Source organism: Dipteris shenzhenensis, chromosome 11, assembly GCF_047967505.1.
Source record: "Dipteris shenzhenensis isolate YYH24624 ecotype China chromosome 11, Dip_SZ_1.0, whole genome shotgun sequence".
Taxonomy (NCBI): Eukaryota; Viridiplantae; Streptophyta; class Polypodiopsida; order Gleicheniales; family Dipteridaceae; genus Dipteris; species Dipteris shenzhenensis.
The window spans coordinates 54,901,644-54,923,941 of NC_141606.1; the positions used below are offsets into that span (position 1 = coordinate 54,901,644).

A 22,298-nucleotide genomic window follows, 5' to 3' on the forward strand; every position below is an offset into this window, starting at 1 on the left:
TCCAAGATCATATTTGTACACGGTTCTTAGTGCACACAAAGTCAAACTCTCACATCAAGTCACTCATGAAAAAAGAAGAAATTTTAAAGGTAGCAATCATAGGCTTGCAAGGGCATCCCCAAAAGGATAAGGAGCATGATCTAAAGAAAAGATCTCTTAGCAACTTTTTGGTTTCAACAAAAGCAAGAAGCCCAAGTATGAGTGCTCTATCTCCTAATTCAAGTAATACTAGAGAGAATGAAAGCTCTTTTGTAAATTTTAGTTTGTTGTGTTGGGGTCAAAGTAGGTAACAAATACATTAAGATAAAGTCTTTCCTAAATGATCAATGTGGTGGAAAGCACTGGTTTATAGAGCATCATGTTAAGGCTGTTTACATGATGGTGGTAATGAAATTTATGTGGAGGGATGCTTTTGTCACATAAGTTGCATGCGAATTTCACAATATGGGAAACCGTTTGAAGGCCTCACATGCCACCATTGCAAGGGGATAGTTAAACTTGCTGACTTTAAAATGAGTTTGTATAGATAAGAGAAGGTTGAGAACAAGAGAGGACATAGGGGTACTGGTTGTGGAAGAAGACTAGATTATCTTACAAAAAGTGAACTTAGAAATGCAGCTCTTTTTGCTAAAAGGCAAGCAAGAGATCTTTATATGCAACCATGGGGGGCAAAGTCTCAGGTTGCCATTCTTTCAATAAGAGTCCAGACTTTAGAAGCTAGCATGAGTCTCTCAATTTAAAGGATGTAAAAAAGGTTTTGCAACAACATAATTGAAGCCCATAGGTTGGACAAATTTGGTGGTAAATCTACCTTATGGGACTTTCAAGATTTGCTACAATCATAAATAGGTCAAGTTCAAGACAAAGATATAGTGAGAATACAAAGGCAATATTTGAGGTTGCAAAAATGTGGGGAGGCCCAAGGTTACATGACTTCTCGAGTTCCAATCTCAATGGACCTTCTTTATCGAGGGCAAAGACTTGCAACCCACTTTGTACCAGGCACACATGAGTATATGTTTGATGCACTTGTTGGAATTTATAGAAAGGAGAAAGAAAAGCATGGGATCATGTCAAAGATTCCCTTCATCTTAGTGGAGGATGAAACAGTCATAAAGAAGAGAATAAAGTAATCATATCAGGCTCTTTTTTATGACAATAATTTTCTTAATCTAAAATTTCCTTTTAAATTAAAGAGAAATTGCAAATGAACTTACTAACTCATGCTCATTACTACTTGTAGGTAGAATCCAAAAGATAACATACTTGTGGGTTTTGATGGATATAAATCAGATGATCATGAGTGTATGACTACATGCATGATCAAAGTGGGAGAAGGACAAAAAGGATATGACAATATTATTGATGCCTTTCGAAATTGTGTCATTGGCGAATGTGCAAGCGTTTTCCTTGCTAACCCATTGCATGATGTCCTCCCATGCTTGGTTGTTGTACTTCATTGCACTTGTAGTCGATTTGATGCAAGCTTTGTTCGCAAGCAATGGGATGCCATTGGCAGCTTATGGAATGAGAAGTTGAAGCCCATACTTGGTCCAATTTTGGGCATACATCTGATGGTGATACTCGACGAAGGACATTAATGATGTCTGACTATGTAGACAAAAAAGATAGTAGATTTAGGATCGAATGGGATGGATGGCCACTCTCAACAAAAGTTTTAGAAAATTTTTGACACATCCAAATGTCCATAATGATAATTGTTCCCCTCCCGACGTAATTGCATGATTGTGAACGTGGTAATCTACATGTTAAAATAGGCGTGGGGTGAAACATCACTTTTTCCCACGTTCTTCTCTCTCCCGAGTAAGCATTTGTCTGCACCATGATCATCCGCAACATCATGCTCTATTGATGGATGTGCGAGCTCCACAACCAACTAGACTTCGAGCAAGATGCAAAAGGCTGGCATAAGCAAGTTCACAACCAGCTCGAAGTCAAATATTTTCTCATCACTCTTAAATCCTAGACTTTTAACCACATGCAAGATGTTCCAGGTTGGCCTAAGAGAACCCCCAACCGGCATGTGGTATAATATTATTTTAATCAACAAACAAGTTGTTCTAGGTCAGCTTATGCGAACCTCCAATTGGCTCATTGACTCAAAACACTCATGCAACTATGATTAAAACTATAAGCTTTTCCAAAAGTGAATCATTTCATGCAACTTGTAATGTCTACTTTTCCATTTTTCCAAAGCTTCCTAGTACCTACGATATTTCATGCAACTAGATTGAAATCTTTGAAGATGTCCATCATTGGTCCATCGGAAGCCATAAATAAGAATGTCAACCTCATTAAGAACAAGCACGCTTACATGTGGTTGATTTTCCCCTACCACGAGCATTTGCAACCATTTCACGGGTATTTCCATTGTATGCATCGTGTCTTGGTTCTAAACCAATGCACTGAAGGGAAATAATATCTCTGGATTCAGATCTGATCAAACCAATCACCTTTTCTATCCAAAATTAATGGCCAATCATCCTCTGCAAGTGTTGCAACCATCTGAATAGTCTGCTGTTGTAAGGGAATTATCCACTTTTCGAAATAGCGAAGGGTTGTTTGCATATACAAGAATACGAGACCTTGCAAAGGAGATGTCTGCATGGAGATGGCGAGAAGAGTGTGGAGCATCGACACCTCATTTGCAAACGTTGGCTTTGAAAGTGCTATCCCAACCTTGTAACGATTCGTCTAGTGAACAAAATCGGAGTAATTACAAGTTTATACATTCCTTCACAAGAAATCGCTTGAAGACAGAAAGAGCAGAGAAATTAGTATATGCTTATGCAAATGGTACAGGTGGCTAGTTGAAACTCTCTAAGTAAGAGCTAGTTGAAACTCTCTAAGTAATAGATATTCCCTCTTCATGGCTCAAGGAATAGAGAGGTCCACATAGATCCTAGCATAGCAAGGAGAAGGTTCTAGAGGCAATCAAATTACTCTTTGATGTCTCGTATTCCGAAAGACAAAGAACCCTCTTTCCAAGTCCAAAGCAATGATTGGTAATTAATGGGGTCTACAAGAACCAATACACATCAGATGGTATTGTGGATAAACAAAAGGCACATCTAGTGGCCCAAAAGTTACTTACAGCAACTTGGGATTGAAAGAGTCTTGTGGCCAAAAAGTAGCTTACAATCTGGGATTGAGTATGAGGACATTTTTGCCTCCACTGCCAAGATGGCCACTCTCAGGACGGTCTTGGCGGTTGCTACTCATCAACAATTGGTGACTGATCTTATAGATAAATGTCAAACCAACCTTCCTCAATGGTGATCTAAATGAGGAGTTTTATGTGGAACAACTTCCAAGTTTTGCCAAGTCAACAGGGATGGTATACCGTTTGAAGAAGGCTCTGTATGGACTCAAGCAAGCTGCTCGAGCTTGGAATCAAAAGATAGACCAGTTCTTTGTATGAAAGGGTTTTTGGAGGTCACGAGCAAATACATCTTCCGACAAAATGGTCTTACTACCCTCATAATGTTGAATGTAGATGGCCCATTCATTATAGGCAATCACCTAGTCCCATATATCCGAGACGAAGGTTGCTCTTTCTCAGCCCTTCGAGATGATGGATTTAGGGTTACTGCACTTCCTTCTGGGATAGGAGATCTCGAAGGGCAAGGAGAGCTACTTTGTATTGCAGAAGTAGCACGTTCAAGAGCTTCTGGAAGCTTTTCAAATAATAGTGTAAGTTTATCTCCTCACCCATGGAAACGAGCACCAAAATGTCCAAGTATGATGCCTATGAGCTGATGGACGTAGGTCAGTACCGTAAATTGATCGGATCTTTGATCTAGCTACTTAATACCAAGCTGGATCTCAACTACTCTATGGGCTATTGAATTCATTTGTGCAGACACCAAAGATGACCGGTTGGGATGTAGGCATGAGGATCCTCAACTACCTCTAGGGTATGCATAGTCGAGGTTATTCTACCAATCAGGGCAACAGTCCACGATCCAACTGCTAGGCTGGAGTGAAATTAGGAAGGAGTCAGACACTTGTCGTTCAACCCCTAGCTATTGCTTCACCCTCGGCTCAACAATAGTCACATGGAGCAGTATAAGGCAACCCACCATAACCTTGTCTTCAATTGAGGCTGAGGACCAGGCCGCTTGTTCCGCTACATATGAGGCAATTTGGCTTCACAGGCTGCTTGAGGAGATTGGTTTCCATAGACGTGCCCGACCTTCATCCACAGAGACAATCCAAGCTATATAGTACTTGCTCGAGATCCGATGTTCCATGTATGGACAAACATTTTGAGATAACAGTACACAACAACTACTTGGAGATCATTCCAACTCCGTGAAGTTGATCCATGATCCAAGAGCTCAGAGGGGGTGTTAGAGGTAGCATCTCCTATATCATAGAGTGAGGGCGGCTTGTTGTACATGTGCCCACCCATGAGAGGCAAGGGGAATAGATTTGGCCCCGCCAATGTGGGGGAGTGCTGTGAATCAGGGCAAGGGGTGTGCGGGGCTGATTCACCTACCCTTGGGCTCTTGGCAACTCGCTATGAGGTCACCACATAGGCACCTCATGTCCACCAAGTGGGTGCCACATAGGCACCACGTTGGTGCCTCAGTTTGGGGCCAAACAAGCCCCAAACCCAAGTCAAGTAACCAACCAGCAAGTTCGGTTACAGCCAACCCTGGGTTAGCCAGTTTAGGCCCCTGGTCAGCTGGTTTGGCTGGAGACGGGACCCTATAAATAGGACTTCTTCCCTGATGGTTTCTCATCACTTAATGAGAAAACTGCCAGGCACTTTTTCTTGAGTTCTTGTGCTCTTCACATTTCAGTACGTTGTACTCTTTTGCTATCTAGATTATGCTGCACTTCTCACAGAGGCTGGGTTCACACAAGCCCGGTGGCTCCCATTCCATTAATCGGACAACCCATTAGATGAAACAGCTAGACTAGAGCCTTCATAGAGTCTGGCGGACACCTCCAGCCCAAGCTAAGTTGGAAGACAACTCACGGCAGAGTTTTCAAAAGTCATCACATTGTGGTTTCTCGAACAAATTAGGTGGCACTTCGTCTAAACACCATAGTTTGCAGATGTGATTTCATGGGAGCTTTCCAACGGCCAAGGCTGAAGCAGGCGCTGCTTGTGTGAACCCATCCTAATGCACTTGCATATGGCCAATACAGACACCATATGCTTCTCTAGTCAGCATGGACAGACTGCAGTCTGTCCAGTCAGGTCCAGAGAAGGCCCTCATCTGTATGGATTACAGACTGGCCAGGTCGTCCAGCCCTAGGGCAATCGAAGGAGCGACTTTGGACCTCCCTAGCCAGTTCATTCTGCTTGAGTTTTGAACCTTCCAGGAGCATACCTTGAAGCAGAACAACACTGCAGTAGAAGAACCCATTGTAGTTCACAGGAACTCATCCGTGGTAGTTACTGAAGCCACAGTAAGGCAAGCCATTCTGAGGCGACATTGCGTGCTATAGGTGCTTGTATATCTGAGCATTTCCTTTCTAGATCTGGCTTTTTTCTCAGACATGCATGCACAGGGAGTGAGAGGCCTACAGGAGAGATGACGTGTGATCTCAATCTCTCTTTCCTCTGCATGTGGGTGACTACAGCAAGCAACCCTCTTCTCTGACACACAGTCTGCAAAGCAGATCATCCCCAGCAAGCCTACCCATTATGGATTTAGCAGCTGGCACATTAAATAAAAGGAGGCAACCATCTTACAGAAGTAACTGCCAAAGCCCAAGAGCCAAAACAGTTCATCCCACCTCCTGGCATACCATAAGGCAAATAAACCAGTCTCACAACATATAAGGCAGCAAGAATTATACATTGAGAAACACAGTCCCCTGGGCCTCTGCTATTCAGTTCACCACAAAACGGTGCACAATTTTAAACGAATCTGTTCAGCCTTCCTAGCTCTTACTCAAGAACAAGGGTTGGAACTGTAATACATGTCATTGCATGAGCACCGGCTTTGGTGGACCTTCTCATTCCTGTGTGCATGCATGTGTGTGCATGCATGCGCACATACAAGGGCCAGGGTTTGAGCATGTGTGCAATCATATCTGCACGTGCCATGGAATTTAGACTATATTTGACTCCAGTTCTCTCTCTCTTCCAACAGAAAAGGTTCAAAAGAACAAAAAGTCATAGGTAACATTGTCATGCAACAGATCTACAATTCGAGAGCATCAAGACTTCAGATATTCTAGTTCTTCACAGGCTGACGGTCCTTCGCATAAATTATCCACACCTAGGTTTTACAATGATTGCATCAACCAGCACAGACACATCATACTAACTCAAGCTGTCCAAAAATGATCTGAGCACTGTTGGGAACACAATGCACACGGCTTCTAATGAGATTTCTGCAATATGCCCAAAACATTTTCCATGGCAGTGTTCAAGAGAAAACTTTTATTCATTGCCGTTATCAACGTTCCTTCCGGAGCAAAAATGCTAGTAAAATGCACTCTCTCTACCTCGTGTTCACAACACACATCAACCTACGGCACAAGCACAAGATAAGAAAATCCACAATTGATTTGCAGGCAGCAACTCCGGGGCTCTCCACTATTATGCAGTAAAAAAAGAAACAGGTTGGGGTCAACATCTCACGTATTTCAAAAAGCAATACAGAATTCGTGTGACAACAGCAATCTTACAGGATCAAAGCGATGTGGGGTTCACTTTGGGGGGATGAGGAAAAGCATTTGATTAAATCTGGGCTGCTTTCACATCTCCACAAAAGTAATGTGAGCTAGAGCGATAGGCCAAAGATCACGCAAGAAGTTTGGGTTGAGGTCGTCCAATCCTCAAAAGTCCATAATACACTCACTCTGAAATATTCACATCCTGTATACTTCAAAAACCACAGTTTGGTGCAAAATAGCGTAAGACCGGAGCAATTGAGCTGCTTGAACTAGGCATCAAATGCACCATAAAGCGGAGCCCTCATGTTATTGTCTTTTAAATCCAAGACACAACGGCGCTCCTTAGCCCTTGGCCCTATTTACACATCTGGAGCTTATGGATAGTGTACAGAAGCACTACCGTGCTCCATAAATGGCAAAAGCCCAATATATAAGAGAATGTTGCGATGTAACCGTCTCTGAACGAGCTGCGCCGTCACAATCCGAATGCTTCAAAGGCTTGTAGTATATATCAAGAGATCTCGAACCGCATGCTTCAAGAGCATATAGTATATACAACAGATCTCGAACCGAATGCTTCAAAAGCGTATAGTATATACAAGAGATCTCGAACCGTACTCATTTCTAACACTTAGCGTACTTCAGGAAATGATCGATTCGCCTCAATAACTACCATGCACTGCGTATAGCGTTCAGGCACCGTGAAAATGGTATCAAAACGGTCATATTTCAAGGTTCATTCTGCCTTCGCACACGTGAAGCCCATGAGTCAGCTTTTTGAGTCCTCATGGCACTTCTTCGCTTGAGTCCAGACAGTTGACTTTCCCACCGAGACCTCCAGTCAGCAGGTTCGGCATCCTGCAATGGAGGCGATGTATAAGGCGATGAGCATGAAGGCGCGCAAACATTCAGCTCTTTCAAAAACCCGTACGTCACACTAAACTCAATCGGCCCGTGCGATGATACATCCTTAAGCTCTATTAAGAGAAGCGCTTTCTGGGCGATCCGAAGCATACAAGGTGCAACAAGACGAAGAGACGGGCACTTGCCTTATCGCCAGACTTCCAGGGCATCCTTCCGGGGGCAGCGGTGTTCAAGCCCATGGCAACGGCGTGATCATACAGAGCCCGTCGTCGGGGATCCGAAAGAGTTTCGTAAGCCTCCTGGATCTCGATAAACCGGCGGGTGGATTCTTCGGATCGGCAGACATCGGGGTGATATTTTCGGGCCATGTGACGGTAAGCGAGCTTGATATCGGAGGGAGAAACATCGGGGGGGAGTTCAAGGAGGTCGTAGAGGGAGGGTTTGGGGGAGCGAGAAGAGGAGGCACAGAGGAAGGGGGTTTTGGGGGGGGGCTTGGGGAGTGAGAAGCCATGGAAGCTGAGGGGGAGGCCATGGTGGGCAGTATAGGGGAACATAGCTCCTTGTGAATTTTGCTTATTATTTGGCTATGGCTATGGAAGCACTCCTGCACACTCTCCAGTGCTTCTTATTCACACGGAACTGCTTCCTTTCTGACAAATGCTATTAGATAAGGTGGTGGTTGTCTCCGTCTCTCATAAAATTGGAACTTTACACCTTTCTTGTATCGCCTTGTGGTCCTCTTTTGGTCATATCCAACATCGACCTCTCCACTTTCTCGTACCACTCTCAAATCATGAGATCCGTATTGATAATAGGCCTACCAAACATTTACCCCTCATATATAATTAATACTAGTCACCATCGGACCAATGAACCAAAACTGGCAGGCGTGGGCCACATCCTGTGTGGCACATACCCATGTTAATAAACTCAAGCACTCACACGTTAAACTCATCCACATTACCTACTACGACACCCGCACTGCCATACTGGCAATCGGCAGCAGTCACCACTTTTTTATCAAAAATCAATGAAATCGGCTCCCAGCCTATCTGTCAATCACTGATTTAGCAATTCCCTACTCCTCTGTCACATAGGCACACCATCTTTGAACAATAAAGGAACAATCTAAAAAGTAGTACAAATTTGTAAAATTTGAAAATAATCCATATTTTAGTGGGTTACCATGTTGAAAACAAGGCAAATTTTTAAATAATATGTTGATGATAAGAATTTTTTAAATAATTTTTAAATTTTTAAACAAAGAGCAATCATGTTAATCTTGATAAAAAATGCATGGATATGGATTCTCAAACTAGTTCTAACATGTAAGGGCTAGTATTAACCCAAAGTCTATGGATATGGATTTGCAAGCCTTGATGTGACATGCAACGACTAGGTGAGAGAGTAGTTGGTCTTCAAGGCTCGTCCTATTTGAAGACTAAATTAAAAGATAAATTAACAAGCAGTGATGTAATGAATGAGACTGAGTCAAGTATCGGTAGTCAATCAACAAAAAGAGTAGTGAAGAACCACCTTAAAATTGAGATAATTTGTTAATACTAAGCACTTTTTTTAAAGGAACGATTTGTGAGAATATTATATTGGTTTAGATCTATTGTTTGTGGTCATCCTTGCTCTTTGAGATGGGCCACATATTTTGATAAATGCCTCTACCAACCTCTTCCTCCTTCCAATCTATCCCCCACAAACCCCTTCCTCTTCTCAACCTCTTCCTCTTCTCAAGCTACCCCCACAAGTCTCTTTCTCCTCTCAAGCTATCCTAAGAAACCTCTTACTCCTCTCAATCTCTTCCTCCTCCCCCACAAACCCCTTCCTCTTCTGAACCTCTTCCTCTCCTCAAGCTATCCCCACAAACCACCATCTCCCTCCACCTCTTTCTCTGCCACATGGCCACCACAAAAGAGAAATATGCAAAGCACTTAAAGGCACTATTCTTGCAGTATGGTGAGGTCTAAAACAACGAGGTGGATTGGGCATTCCTACTGGAAGCTCACCTTGTACCCAACTTGCATGGTGTGTACATGGATCTCGACTACCAAGGAATGACCGACGAAATGATTACCACATACCGATACATAGACCTCCTCCACCTCCAACTCCCTCATAGGAATAGCTACATCCCTTGTAATCTCTCTGTTCTTATGTAACCTTCTCTCCCCATTATAATATAACAAAAATTATTTTGAAAAATTCCCCCCAGCTCCCTCATCCCCTCCCAGGAGTGGCTACATCCCTTGGCTTGCCAGCCTCCCTGCTCTTATGTAACCTTCGCTAATACAAAAAACTTTTTTGGAAAATTCTCCACGTCCAAAACTTTTCTTCCTTCTTTGTGAAGGTGAGTTTATCTATTATATCAAAGTCATGGCAAAGCACCTATATTGTTAGTATTTGTGCTAACTTAGAGAGAACTTCTATTTTTCATACTATATAAGTATTAGGCATTGATTTTAAACATTGGGCTACACACACACACACACACACACACATGCATGCACACATGCACACACACACACGCACGCACACGTACACACACACATGTAGGGAAAAGCATAGGGGTGGTTTGTGTGTGTGTGTGTGTGTGTGTGTTTCCTTTGTCCTTGCATGAGCAAACAATATTATGCCAGGCTAAACATTGTCTCCAAATCAATGATCATAGGAAACTTGCTAAATGGGAAACCAGAGCAAGACAAAGAGCTTTCACAAATAAAGGTTGTTCTTCCAAACAATTTTTTAAAAGCTTGCATCAGAAGAGATTAAAAACAAACATTTGTAGGGTGCTTATGCCTGATGGTTCATGGACTACATCACGGTCACAGCTTGCTTATATCTGTGTACATTTCTCTCAGCAGTTTGGTTATGCAAAACCTCCCTCGCAGCAAGTTTTGTCTGCAAGAAATTTACTTTTACAACATGTTTATCCTATCATCTCCACTACTCAAGCTTTGGAATTGGAGGAACCTTTTATTGAAAGGGAATTGTCACATGCAATCAAATCCAGTGGTAGATGGAAATCTCCAGGATGGGATGGTCTTACAGTTGAGTTTTTTTTAGAATATTGGCCTCTTTTGAAGCATACTTTACTGCATATGGTGAATTCTGCTTGGCAAAATCAGACACATGGAAGAGAGGTTAAACTCCTTCCAAAAAAGCAAATCTGTGAATCGTTGGCTGATTGGAGACCTATCACGCTTATGCCAGTCATATACAAATTTACTACTAAAATGATTATTGATCGAATAAAAGGCTATTTGCATGATGGGTTGCATCCTGCGCAATATGATTTTGTTCCTCGTAGGCATATCACAGACAACATTGCTAATGCCTATGTTGGAATAGAATATGCCAAATATATGTAGCAGGATGTTTTGCTATTGCAAGTTGATATTGCCAAAGCTTTTGATACTGTTCAGTGGGACTTTATTTCACAAACAATGCAGGCCTTGGGATTTGGCACAAAAATGCAGCAAGTTATCAATTGGCTATATCAAGATAGTAAAGCTGCCTGCATACTTTCAAGAGATATTTCTACAACTTGGACTCTTGGTTGTTCTGTTCAGTAAGGCTCTCCACTCAGTGCTTTACTATTTGCCATAGCCACTCATCCAATGCTTCAATGTCTGGACCACCTTTTGGACACTGTCATGTTGCATGGATTGGAAATTCCTAGCAGTCGTAGCATGATCGCTCAAGCATATGCTGATGATTCTTTCTTTACCCCGAAAAATACTCAGAGCGATCTCTCTTTGATTATGCAAGCCCTTTCCACAAATGGCTTAGCTGCTGGTTTTCATGTGAATTTTCAAAAATCCAAGCTATTGCCGTTGCATGCTAAAGACTGGCATAGTCTTTTATGGCCTGGGGAAATTGTTCCACCTTCTCAATTGATTCGACATCTTGGCTATCCTCTAGGTTGGGGACTCACTCGTTCTCAACAAACTGATTGGGTGCTCACAAAGCTGAGGAAAAAAGTTGAATATTGGAAGCTTGCAACTTGGCCATTACATGTTCGTTGGCGAATAATGCAATTCATTTTGATAGCATACATACAATTCTATATGCCCCTCATCATGTTTACAAAGGCAGATTTGGTTTCCTTTATGTCTGCTATCATGGAGAGTTTCTGGCATTCGAAAAATGGCAAGAAAAGTCTCAGATTACTCTCTATGCATCGTCTCTGTTCTCCAAAGATGCACGGGGGTTTGAACATACTCAATATTCAAATGCATATAATTACTCACAGGGGAAAAAGGATGTTGCAGTTTATGCAAGGGGATCAGCCTTGGGCTTACACGATCTGCTCTCTTTTGTTGCATATTGATACTTCTGCTATTGGGCATTGACAGCCTACACAGTGGGATTTTCTATTTGGCTCTATTCAAGGCAAGATCAGAGGCTGTCCTTTTGTCTCTCGTTTGCTTCTTGATTGAAAGCATATCTTATCCCATTTGGAATGAAATGGTAGGGATTCTTTGTTGGGAAATTCCTTGAGGGCTGAGAATATTTATTGGTCCAAAGTATTTCACTTTCCGAACCCAGCCATTCTTATTTTATATCTTTCAAAGGTATTGCTTCTGTGGCAGATGTACTTCAAGATGATGGCACTCTTTTATCTTTTTCCGCGGCTGCTAGCAAGTATGGCTTGGGAGCTCATTATCATCCTTTATAGCACAAAATTTCAGAAATGCTTCAACCTTTCTTGCCGGTAACTCGTTTGGATCTTCAGGATAGGCTTGAGGATTGGACTCTTCATTCTTCCTCTTCTTCAACCCGTCCTTTGAAGCTGTCACATATCACAGTGCCTTCTCGATATAAAGTGTTGTTACCTCCGTCCTGGGTTCCTGACAGAGCCAATTCTATTTGGCATATGGATTGCCCATCAAAGTGGTGGAGAAAGCGGCTGCGTCTCCTTTGGCATTATAAAGTCCCTCTTCGGCAACAACTTTTCCTCTGGCGAGTCCTACTTGGCATTTTTCCATCTGGGCAGTCACTCGCGCATAGACATATTGTCCCAGTTGTTTGCCACAGATGTCTACATCCTGCTGAATCTGTGTCTCACATTTTCTGGCACTATCCACACACTTGTGATTTCCTCGCTCTCATTCGTCAGGGGCTTCGAGCGAGATTTCCTACTATTACTTTTGGCAGGTTCTTCTGGTTATTTGGTTTTCATCCCGCTAGATAGGGTTTTGATTTATTTTTTGTTTGGGTGCGCTACTGGGCACTTTGGACTCTATGGATGGACATAAATCATAGAGTCTTTGGTGATCCTACTTTTCCATCTTTAGTTTTTTCTCAAAAGATCTCTGCGGCAATCGTTTTATGATTGCTTGATTGATCATGACGTATATATGGCTTATACTGAGATTTTCGATAGAGTAGTAGTTACTCCGCTTTTGAAGTAACTATGAATGTAATTAACTTTTGAACAGCTCAGATGGCATCTGAGCAGAGTGGCACTCTTCACATTGTTCCAATCCAGCCCAAAGCCTGAACTGTTGTGATGAGAGCTCTACATCACTGCCAAGTATTTAGTCCAAAAGGATATAAAAATCCCCGTTATCCAGGCCAACGAAATTCGAGTGAGCTGTTGGTAGTAGGGGAAAGACTTCTTTGCAACCCTTGCTTCAGAAATCCAAGAGTGTGCCTCTCTCTCTCTCTCTCTCTCTCTCTCTCTCTCTCTCTCTCACACACACACACACAGACACAATATGCACACATTTATCATCCACACAAACTTCAGAGCAGCCATAGAAAAGTGATAAAAAGGATTTCCTGACATGCCCTTCGTAAGAATGTTTGAAAGTGCAGTAAAAAATTCGTAGCTGTTCCAGTTCAAACTTCAAACAAATGTGAAGTGTCCAACCAAAATTGCTCTACTGGGGGAAATTCCGGCCTGTGTGCACACTGCAATTACAAATTGGTATAATGAATGTCAGGTTGGTATATTTTCCCCAACTTATATACCTGAAGGGTTACATCTGATTTCCTTGTATCGACTTCCCACTAGAATCTGTGCAACAAAACAAGGCAGTTCAGCCCTATGCCATGAAGAACAAGCACTTTACATACTCGGATGGAGAGCAGAGCTGAACTTTGGAAGTTTTTGCAAGAGTTCTTCAAATGTGTCTACAGATTTTATCAAGTCACAGATTCTGTCTGCTTCCCTCTTGGTCATATGTTGCTCTTCCTCCCTTTGCCTCCAGATCCACATGTCTGAAGATGGCAGGAACTTCCATCACCTTAGCTTGTTCTTCAACTGCCCTTTTGTCAGAGTTGTAGCTTTAGCATGCCTTTTGTTCCAACCATCAGACACATAATTATCACTATCACTCCAATCGAATGCAGGTTTTGTGACCCTGCCTGTTGCAAGCCTTAGCACCTTGAATTTTCTTGCTTGATACAGTTGACTGACTTTAGACTTTGCCCTTCTGCATCGTTTGCCTTCTTTTTCATCAGGAGTCCATCTAAATGATCCTTTTGCGACCCTGCCTCTTTCAGACCTCAATACTTTGAAAGTGCTTCATTGTCTTCATCATTGAAACCAAACTCACTTTTGAATCTTGCACTTGCAAATCAAGAGAATAATCAGCATTCTCCACTGATGCTTTATAATCATTTTCAGCATCCTGCCTCAACAGTTACCTCTCTTTTTTCATATTAGGCTTCAAAATCTTCTTGGCCCTTGGATTGGTGTGGCACTGCACAAAATCTTTCACTGCCCTGCTTATGACTGGTGCACTTCCTAGCTGCTATCCCTCTGTGGAGCAACTTCTCTGCAGATCCCACTTTTTGGGGATCCCTAATTTTTGTGGACCTATCATTGTGAAATCCCTTCTCCTTAGATTCCCCCTTTTTTGGATTCACTTTTTTAACAGACCTCCAGAAAGCATCAACATCTTCCTCGTCACTTTGAGACATCTCAGAGGGCTCAATATGTAAGGGTTCTGTATCTGACTCAACGTTTGTTTCTCTCTGGCATCTGGAAGGTGGTGCTTTGCTGCTTGTTTTAACTTTACTATTTTCTGTGTAGTTTTCAGGGAGGCGCTCACCACCGGTCCATTGGACTTTGGTGGGACGTTCAGTCTGACACTCACGACAGACCCTATTTCTGTTGAAATTCACATACCTGCACCTGCAGAGACAACATAGAGCGTTGTAAGAAAATAAAAATTCTTTAAAAAGAGTTACTTCTAGACAAACCAATTAGAATATTGAAGCAGTCTGCCTTACTTGGGACACTCCCAATCACCAAGAAGAACAGGATATTCTTGCCGTGGGCGCGAAACATCACAGTCCAGACACCTTTTGTTACGATTAAAATTCACAAAATTGCAACTGCACCCCAGAAAAGAAAAACCATTTGTAAGTCCTGGAGGACAAAACTTCATGCATCACATGTACATCTGAATTCGTGTACAAAACGCTCACACATTCCATGTCACTCAGAAGCAGAACATGCATATACACACTCTGGAAAAGGCAGCACCTTCTCAACTCCCTTATAATTCCCACAACAACTGCTTTTCAAGGACATTAAAGATAACTACCAGGCATTGAAGTCACAGTTGTCCGCAGGATTGAAAAAAGTCACTTACTTTGGGCAGGCCCAGTCACCTGGCTTTTCAGGAGGTGTAAATGCAAATTTCTTTGTTTTTGTCAGCTGACTTGTTGGGCTTGAATAGCCAGGGGGTTTTTTTATCTGTGGCCTACTGAGAAGATCTTTAGGAGAAGCCAGATCCCCAGGCATTGCACTGAAGACAAGAATCTCTTTCAATAATACACGAACTGACAATTCCACCCCCTTGGGGTAAGTAGTGAATGACTCTGCATTAGGCCAAGCATTTCCAGCAAAGCTCAAAATAATACGAACCACGTCAAGTGTCCCTGGGGCAATTTTCACAGACGGTAAAAGAAATGCCCTTGGGCAGTTCATTTTCAATTTGCAATTCTGGCAAACCTGATATACAGCATCAAAGATATCCTCAGGACCTTATCTCACATTGACAACTCAATCTAGCTAATATGTCCATGCACAACATACACTAGTACAAGCCTCAGATTGCTATTTTGTTCTATAAAAGTTCACTTAAATACCTCTCCTTCTGGAATTAAAAAATGTGCTCGCAGGCGCTTGCTAGAGTTGGACGATTTCGTCTCTAAGTCTGGACAACCAAAATTCGCAAGCACCCTTAGAGCCTTCCGTGAAAGAGACCTAAAATTCGAGAGAAAGGCAACGTGTAACTTCCAGTTGCACCAAATTAACTAGGAGAAACAGAAGGGAGGTATTAGATGCAAACGTTCGACAGCTGCAGACGAGTAGAACTGATACCTAAAAATGTCATTGCGTTCACGGCCAAATCCAATAGTTGCATGTTTTATGGATGCATGACTCTCCAAGTTGAGTCCACCCTCCTCGGCCCATTTCTCCGCACTTTCAAAAAATTTAGCTGCATACAAATACTCCAAAAATTCAACCCATTCAGGCCAAGGGTGATCCCATCGAGGCTTCTCAGGTACAACTCGCCCCATCACAAATTGCGACGCAACCCGGTCACCGTTATTGGGAACCTGCGTGTTTGGAGAATTCTTGATAAATTTGTTAACCCCCAACCCCTCACGACGGCTGGTAGTTCCATGACCTCCGTCACTCTTTGTCGGCATCGCCAGGAGCTCAACACCATCTTCTCTGACACGTAAGCTTCCTAAAGTCGGTTGCCTGATACTGCTACTGGCGCCTTCGTCATCTAAACAATTTTGAGAAGCTCCAAAAGCTCCTTGTGAACGACATGTATAGTAGTCCTTGGATACAGAAGAAGATGACGAACCAATCCTCCTTTTAGGGACTGCTTCCCGGTGCTCCGATTTCGCTGTCAATAAGTCATCAATACTGTTCTCTCGCCCATCTGCAATGTCACTCACCGATGCGTGTCGATCGATCCTACCATCTGCTAAGCTCGGAAAAAAACCCACATTGCAATAAGTTCTGCGAAAGGAAGCGTGCAGCGGAGTACAAAATGTGATGCTGCCGACAGTAGGTTCTACCAGAGAAGATGCCAAGACACTCAATCCTTTGTACCTGCCCCAATTCCATCCGAGTTCCGGGAAAGACGAGTTCGAGTGAAGCGATGGGTTGATAAGGAAACCCCTTGGCAAATCAACTCGCAATCGCCAACGAATGGATCGTCTCAATGTGTAGAGGTAAGCGAAAGACATTTTGCTGCGACTAAAAGCATTCTTGCAGAGTTAAAGAGGTGAGAATCCGCGTGGGGGAAATACAGCACTGCAGCTCATGGCAACTCCATATAGCTCTCCAAGGCTTTCCCGGAATGGCATTTACATGATAGCATGGCAAGGCTCTCCAAAGCCTCTCCCGAAAACCACGCCGCATTCCTCGGCCAAATTTACGGTGGCAGTTGGACCAGCCTTTTTGGCGACCAAGCCAGTTTTTTGGAGTTTGAAATGGAGTCGGTTGTGGTCTACGTGGCGCTTGGAGGTTTGCTGTGTTTTTATTGTGTGTGACGGGTCTATTTCGTGCATTCAGTTGGTGCTAGAGTGCTCATTTGCATGAAGGGTTGTGACTCTTGAGGCTTCGTGGTTTGGAGGTTTTGTTTCTCGAAATCTCCGCGAACTTAAGAGGTTTATTGTCTTGGGCTTTGGCGCTTTGCTTCTGCTCGTTGTCTTGAGCGTGGGAGGCTTCCTGTCTTGAGCTTGGAAGGCTTCCTGTCTTGGGCTCTCCATGCTTTGCTTCTACTTCACTATCTTTTCAAAGTTGTTTCAAGTGGTAGTTGACCCGAGTGGAATTGTAAAGGTTCCTTTCGAAGCAACCCGACACTCTTAACGCCTCCTAACAATACGATTAAAACTCTTGAAAAGCGCTACCACCTGTAGAGTACGCGGATAGAAACCATGGTCTCCTTTCTTTTTGCAGACTTGCAGGATAAACCTACTTAACATCTCCTTAAAGACCTTCAAATCCAAATCCTCGATGGCAACAAACACATCAAGACCCTCCATGGAACGCAAGTCATCAAACCTACGACGGGCCCAATTATCTTTGTCAGAACTTTGATTCAACCCACCCTCTTCGACTTCCCTCTCAAGACAACAATCTAAAGGCAAAAAACCTACACCACACCTAACATCCCTATCACGATCACCAACTCCTGCGGTACTTGCAAAACCGAAACACACAAGCAAACCAAACAAAACACAAAACTCAAACACACAAAACGAGACAACACATATCTCCTGAATCGTGAAAGTCGTTATCTCGCAAAATCAACAGTATCCAAAGCAGATAGACAAACATCACCATCAGGATCATCCTCCTTATCCAAATCGCCGCCAGCACCTCGACAACAGGCCATATCACCTCCAGAAGAACCGCAATCAACATCTCCTTGACTCAAACCCAAAAAACAGCTCGAAGTGTCATCAGATCCCATTACAGTCAACTACCACTAGAAACAGCTCTAAAAAGACAGCGAGCCGAAGCAAAGTGCGGAGAGCCCAAGACAGCAAGCCTCCCAAGCTCAAGACAACGAGCAAAGCGCAGAGCCCAAGACAACAAGCCTCCCAAGCTCACGACACCAAGCAGAAGCAAAGCGCAAAGACTTCAAGAGGCGAAACCTCCAAACCACGAAGCATCAAGAGTGACGACCCTTCATGCAAATGAGCACTCTACCACCAACAGCATGCACAAAATAGAACAACCATTGGTCGATACCACCAATCAAACACACGTCACACACAATAAAAATAAAACACAACAAACCACTGAGCGCCATTGAGCCCACAACTGCCTCCATTCCAAACTCCAAAAAGACAGCTCAATCGCCAAAACAGACCGTTCAACCGTCACGAGCGTGGCCGGTCATCATGGCCTCCCTCAGAGCCTTGACGCACAGGAAATGTTCGTGGTCGATAAATGGCCCGGAACATGGTGGCTTGCATTTCTCGACCACTTGCCCAGTTCCGAGCCACTTCCCTGCCGGGAAATGTAGCCTAATAACGTTGCCGTGAGCTGATCAACAAGAAGGTTGGAAGCCTCGGCCTTTGACTAACAGGGAACCGACACAGATCATCGTCCTTTACTTAGATTAATTCATGATAGCTCGGACCAAGCTTAATCCGTGCCGAGAAATGGTGCAGCTATAGCGATTTATAGCTTGCATTATACCAGACAACCTGCCGCTACGTGCGCTCAATTGGAGCATGCAGAGGCAGTCGCAGACCTATCGAAAAGCTGTCGCAATGAAACAACCCAACCCCCCTGAATTTCTCGACTTCTTCATTTGGACGGCAGAGGTAAATCTACTCAGAATGTTTCTCTCTTGCAATGTCGGATCGTCTTATTGCTTTCCTTTTTGAACTTTGGATTGTTCTCCTGCCTGTGAGTTTCAGGATGTGGGTGTATGGCTGGAAGATATTGATATTCGTGGGTACAAATACATTTTCAAGCAGAACCACATAAATGGGGAGTACTTGGACAAGTTGTCTTCTTTTGCAACCAAAGAGATTTTGCATTTCATAAGGCGATGCCATATGAAATGGGGGGATTGCATCACTCTTTGCAAGGACCTACATCGGGTGAAAGGTTTATCCGAAGTCGTAAATTGTTGTGTCCTTTTTCACACGCATGTTTCCTTCGCATTGCAAACTTAAAAGGCTTTTTGTACCTTGCATCTTTTGCAGTAGCATGCTTACAAGGGGAGCACCCTTGGTGGGCTCCTCCTTGTTTTAGCATCATCTTTGTAAAATTCACTAAGCACAACCGTCACTCCCAAGTGGTATCTTTGAAATTTGATCCCTGAGCTTCTTTCCCAGCAGGGCCCTATTCTCTTTGTACTCAACATTTTTTTATGTTCGGTGCGCATCTACAATTTTCCTGCCAAAGCTGTACTAAGTCCAACCAAATGATGAGAAGTTTGAGATACATTTCCAAAGTTTTCAGCTAGAAGAACTGCATAACCATTTGCTGAGTCTCTGAGGTGAGCTTGTTGGAGATTCGCACTTGAATCGTGTGGCAAATATCTATTCTGTTTTTCAATAAGCTTTGTAGATGCTCTCTTTTCCCTTGCAACTGAGGTGTCAGCACTGGAGGCCCACCACAAATTTGAGTAATTATTCAATTTTTTATGTGCCTTGGGCAGTACGCTTACTGGGGTTGGCACACCTTCTCGAACAGCTGGAAGGAGCTCACATGTAGGGCATTCATCGTATCCTTCTGATAGGCCACTCCTTAGGTGCTTAATGGTGAGGGTTCTCAACTTGTTGGCCATTGTTTTCAGATTTTTGTCCCTTGGGCATACCTGTTGAAGAACTTTATGTCCCTATTTTGAATTAATGCAAGGCTCAAGGTGGTTGGAGCGACTGTGTGCTCTCTTTGAGTGATGCAAGAAGTGAAATATTGAGTGCTTCAAGATGCTAGAGAGTATTACAAGGGGGGAAAGAATAGTTTTGGGGATATCAAATGTAACCTGAAGTCCCAAGGCGTCAAGCTCCATCATCCTTCTCGTAATGGGGCTGATATGTGGGGTATTGAGCATATCCTCTGCTGATAGGCCAATCTCTAGTCACTCAATCGGCCTATCTATAATTACTCCTTATTTGCCGAGGGGAGATGGGGCTTGTCTATTCAAGGTCTATATGTTGAATCTTTTGAAGCAGCTAGGGGCCCCTATGGTTGAAGCTAGTTGGAGCAACTTTGTGCTTTAGATTGTTGATATCGCATGTGATGAAAAAAAGCTTTGGGAAATTCAAAAGATTGGCTTAATTTAAAAAGCTCATAAATACATCAAATGTATGAGTGTTGCATAACCGCATCTCAAGGTACTCAAGATGAAATAACGAAAATGGGACCCTCTTATCCAAGCTTACTTTTAATCCAGTATTAGGACACCCAATCGAAGAGATGGTGTAGACTTCACAAACTATTCACAACCATGGGACCAAACTTCTAGATCTATGTACAAAGTATTTTGTATCTCATCTTGTTCTTGAGATGAATAATTTTCAGCAAAATGTACGACAGATACAATAGTGTCATGGGGAAAATTGGGAAACCATGTCCTCAACTGCTTATCTTGCCAGCTGGCCATGAAATTTTGAAGCATGTATTTTGAGATGGATTGAACCACATGACCTATAAGCTCCCTTGGCTGAGTGCTCTTATGTGATAGTAGCCATCTCTTTTTATCGGATTCTTCAACATTGACATTTTCAAATCTCCTCCATTTTCAAGCAACATGGTTGTCTTCCCTCATTTCATTTGGACTGACATGAAATGACTTCTTCTTCAACTACAATGCTTAAATGTGCCATAAATGCATTCAATGTGGTGCCACTCACGGTCTCCCTTTGGACAAACCACTGGCTCCCACAAAGACCTTAGGCTACAAAAGCTGCTCTCCCTTGCAACACATGATGAGGATTTAGGTGGCCTACAGACTGCGCATTCATCAGGGAGACATGGGCATCGATCCCCATGGAGCAAAGCTCCAACATGACTAGATCTCAAGACATTTATAGCTTGTCGAGCTAGGTTAAAGTCTATGTGTATTTTGCAATAATAAACATTCATGTCTTTGATTTTTCTAACGTACTAGGGCTTACAATGCTCAAAGCTCCTCTGTCCAATTGAAATGTTAGGATTTTAATCCATAAACTTGAGATACAACTCCGTCTGCTGACCCAACATGTAGGAACAACAGAACAATGAGCCCTCTTTTAAATAAAACAACAGTACAGTGAGTCTCCTTTTTGCACTACTAAAATAAGATAAAATAGAGTATGCATAAAAAATCCGGTCTAATTAATTAAAGTATATAATGAAGCAAAATAATTTTCAATCCCATGCTAGTTTAGGATAGCCATAATTTCAACTACCGAGCTGGTTTAGGATAGTTACAATTTCAATCACCGAGCTAGTTTAAGACACGTTTACTACCAATCAGCCACAAGGCAGGTTTAGGACACATTTAGGATAGTCATAATTTTAACTATCGGGTTGGTTTAGGATAGTCACAATTTCAACCATCGGGCTGGTTTAGCCTAACGGTCTCAACTTCACATATTAGACAATAACAAGTATATTGCTTTTCATTTCTCGATTTCACAATTAGAAAATAACATTTCACAATTAAAAAATAACATTTCATAATTAGAAACTAACAATATATTACTTTTCATTTCTGAATTTCACAATTTCAATCAATAATAACTGATGTTTGTCTTGAACTAGTACCAGACTAGTTTAGGATAACCACATTAAGTCCAAGCCATCTCGATCTAGAAATTAAGTGGTATATGATCTGAATAGTAGGAAATTAAATTTAACTAATTTAAGTATTAAGAAACACAGTAATTTTCACCACCGGAACCATCAACAACTAATGTATGTTCACCCACGCTGGTTCAACACAATCACATAACTAGTGATTGAGCTGAAGCAGCCATCGTTGCATGATATTCCAACCACCAAGCTAGTTTAGTAAAATAACAATACATTACTTTTCTGTTGCAAAATATATTATTGTTAAGCTCTACTCAACCACGCCATTGGACTGGTCAACAACTAATGTCTGTTCAACCATGTTGGTTCAGGACAATCACATAACTGGTGATTGAGCTGAACCAGCACGGTTGCATGATGTTCCAACCATCTATCTAGTTTAGTAAAATAACAATATATTACTTTTCTGTTGTGAAATATATTCCTGTTAATTTTTGCTCAACCATGCCATCAG

The 22,298-nt window shown here is 42.6% G+C and overlaps 3 protein-coding genes across 3 annotated transcripts; 1 reads left to right on the forward strand and 2 right to left on the reverse strand.

Annotated features, from left to right (window-relative positions):
* Positions 1–7,381: 7,381 nt before the first annotated feature.
* Positions 7,382–8,134, reverse strand: LOC147897193 (chaperone protein dnaJ 20, chloroplastic-like). The gene is made up of 2 exons (XM_087381451.1): positions 7,713–8,134; positions 7,382–7,521 (listed from the first exon to the last, which is right to left on the reverse strand). Exons 1-2 carry the CDS (start codon positions 8,079–8,081, stop codon positions 7,393–7,395), a joined length of 498 nt encoding a protein of 165 aa, XP_087237577.1. The 5' UTR covers positions 8,082–8,134; the 3' UTR covers positions 7,382–7,392.
* Positions 8,135–13,364: 5,230 nt separating this feature from the next.
* On the reverse strand, positions 13,365–16,722 carry LOC147897194 (uncharacterized). The gene is made up of 6 exons (XM_087382046.1): positions 16,628–16,722; positions 15,881–16,496; positions 15,646–15,763; positions 15,147–15,508; positions 14,782–14,886; positions 13,365–14,683 (listed from the first exon to the last, which is right to left on the reverse strand). Exons 2-6 carry the CDS (start codon positions 16,210–16,212, stop codon positions 14,209–14,211), a joined length of 1,392 nt encoding a protein of 463 aa, XP_087238172.1. The 5' UTR covers positions 16,213–16,496; positions 16,628–16,722; the 3' UTR covers positions 13,365–14,208.
* Positions 16,723–18,780: 2,058 nt separating this feature from the next.
* Positions 18,781–19,364, forward strand: LOC147897195 (uncharacterized). Its single transcript, XM_087381954.1, has 3 exons — positions 18,781–18,858; positions 18,955–19,147; positions 19,246–19,364. The coding sequence occupies exons 1-3, from the start codon at positions 18,805–18,807 to the stop codon at positions 19,362–19,364; spliced, it is 366 nt and encodes a 121-aa protein (XP_087238080.1). The 5' UTR covers positions 18,781–18,804.
* The last annotated feature ends 2,934 nt before the right edge of the window (positions 19,365–22,298 follow it).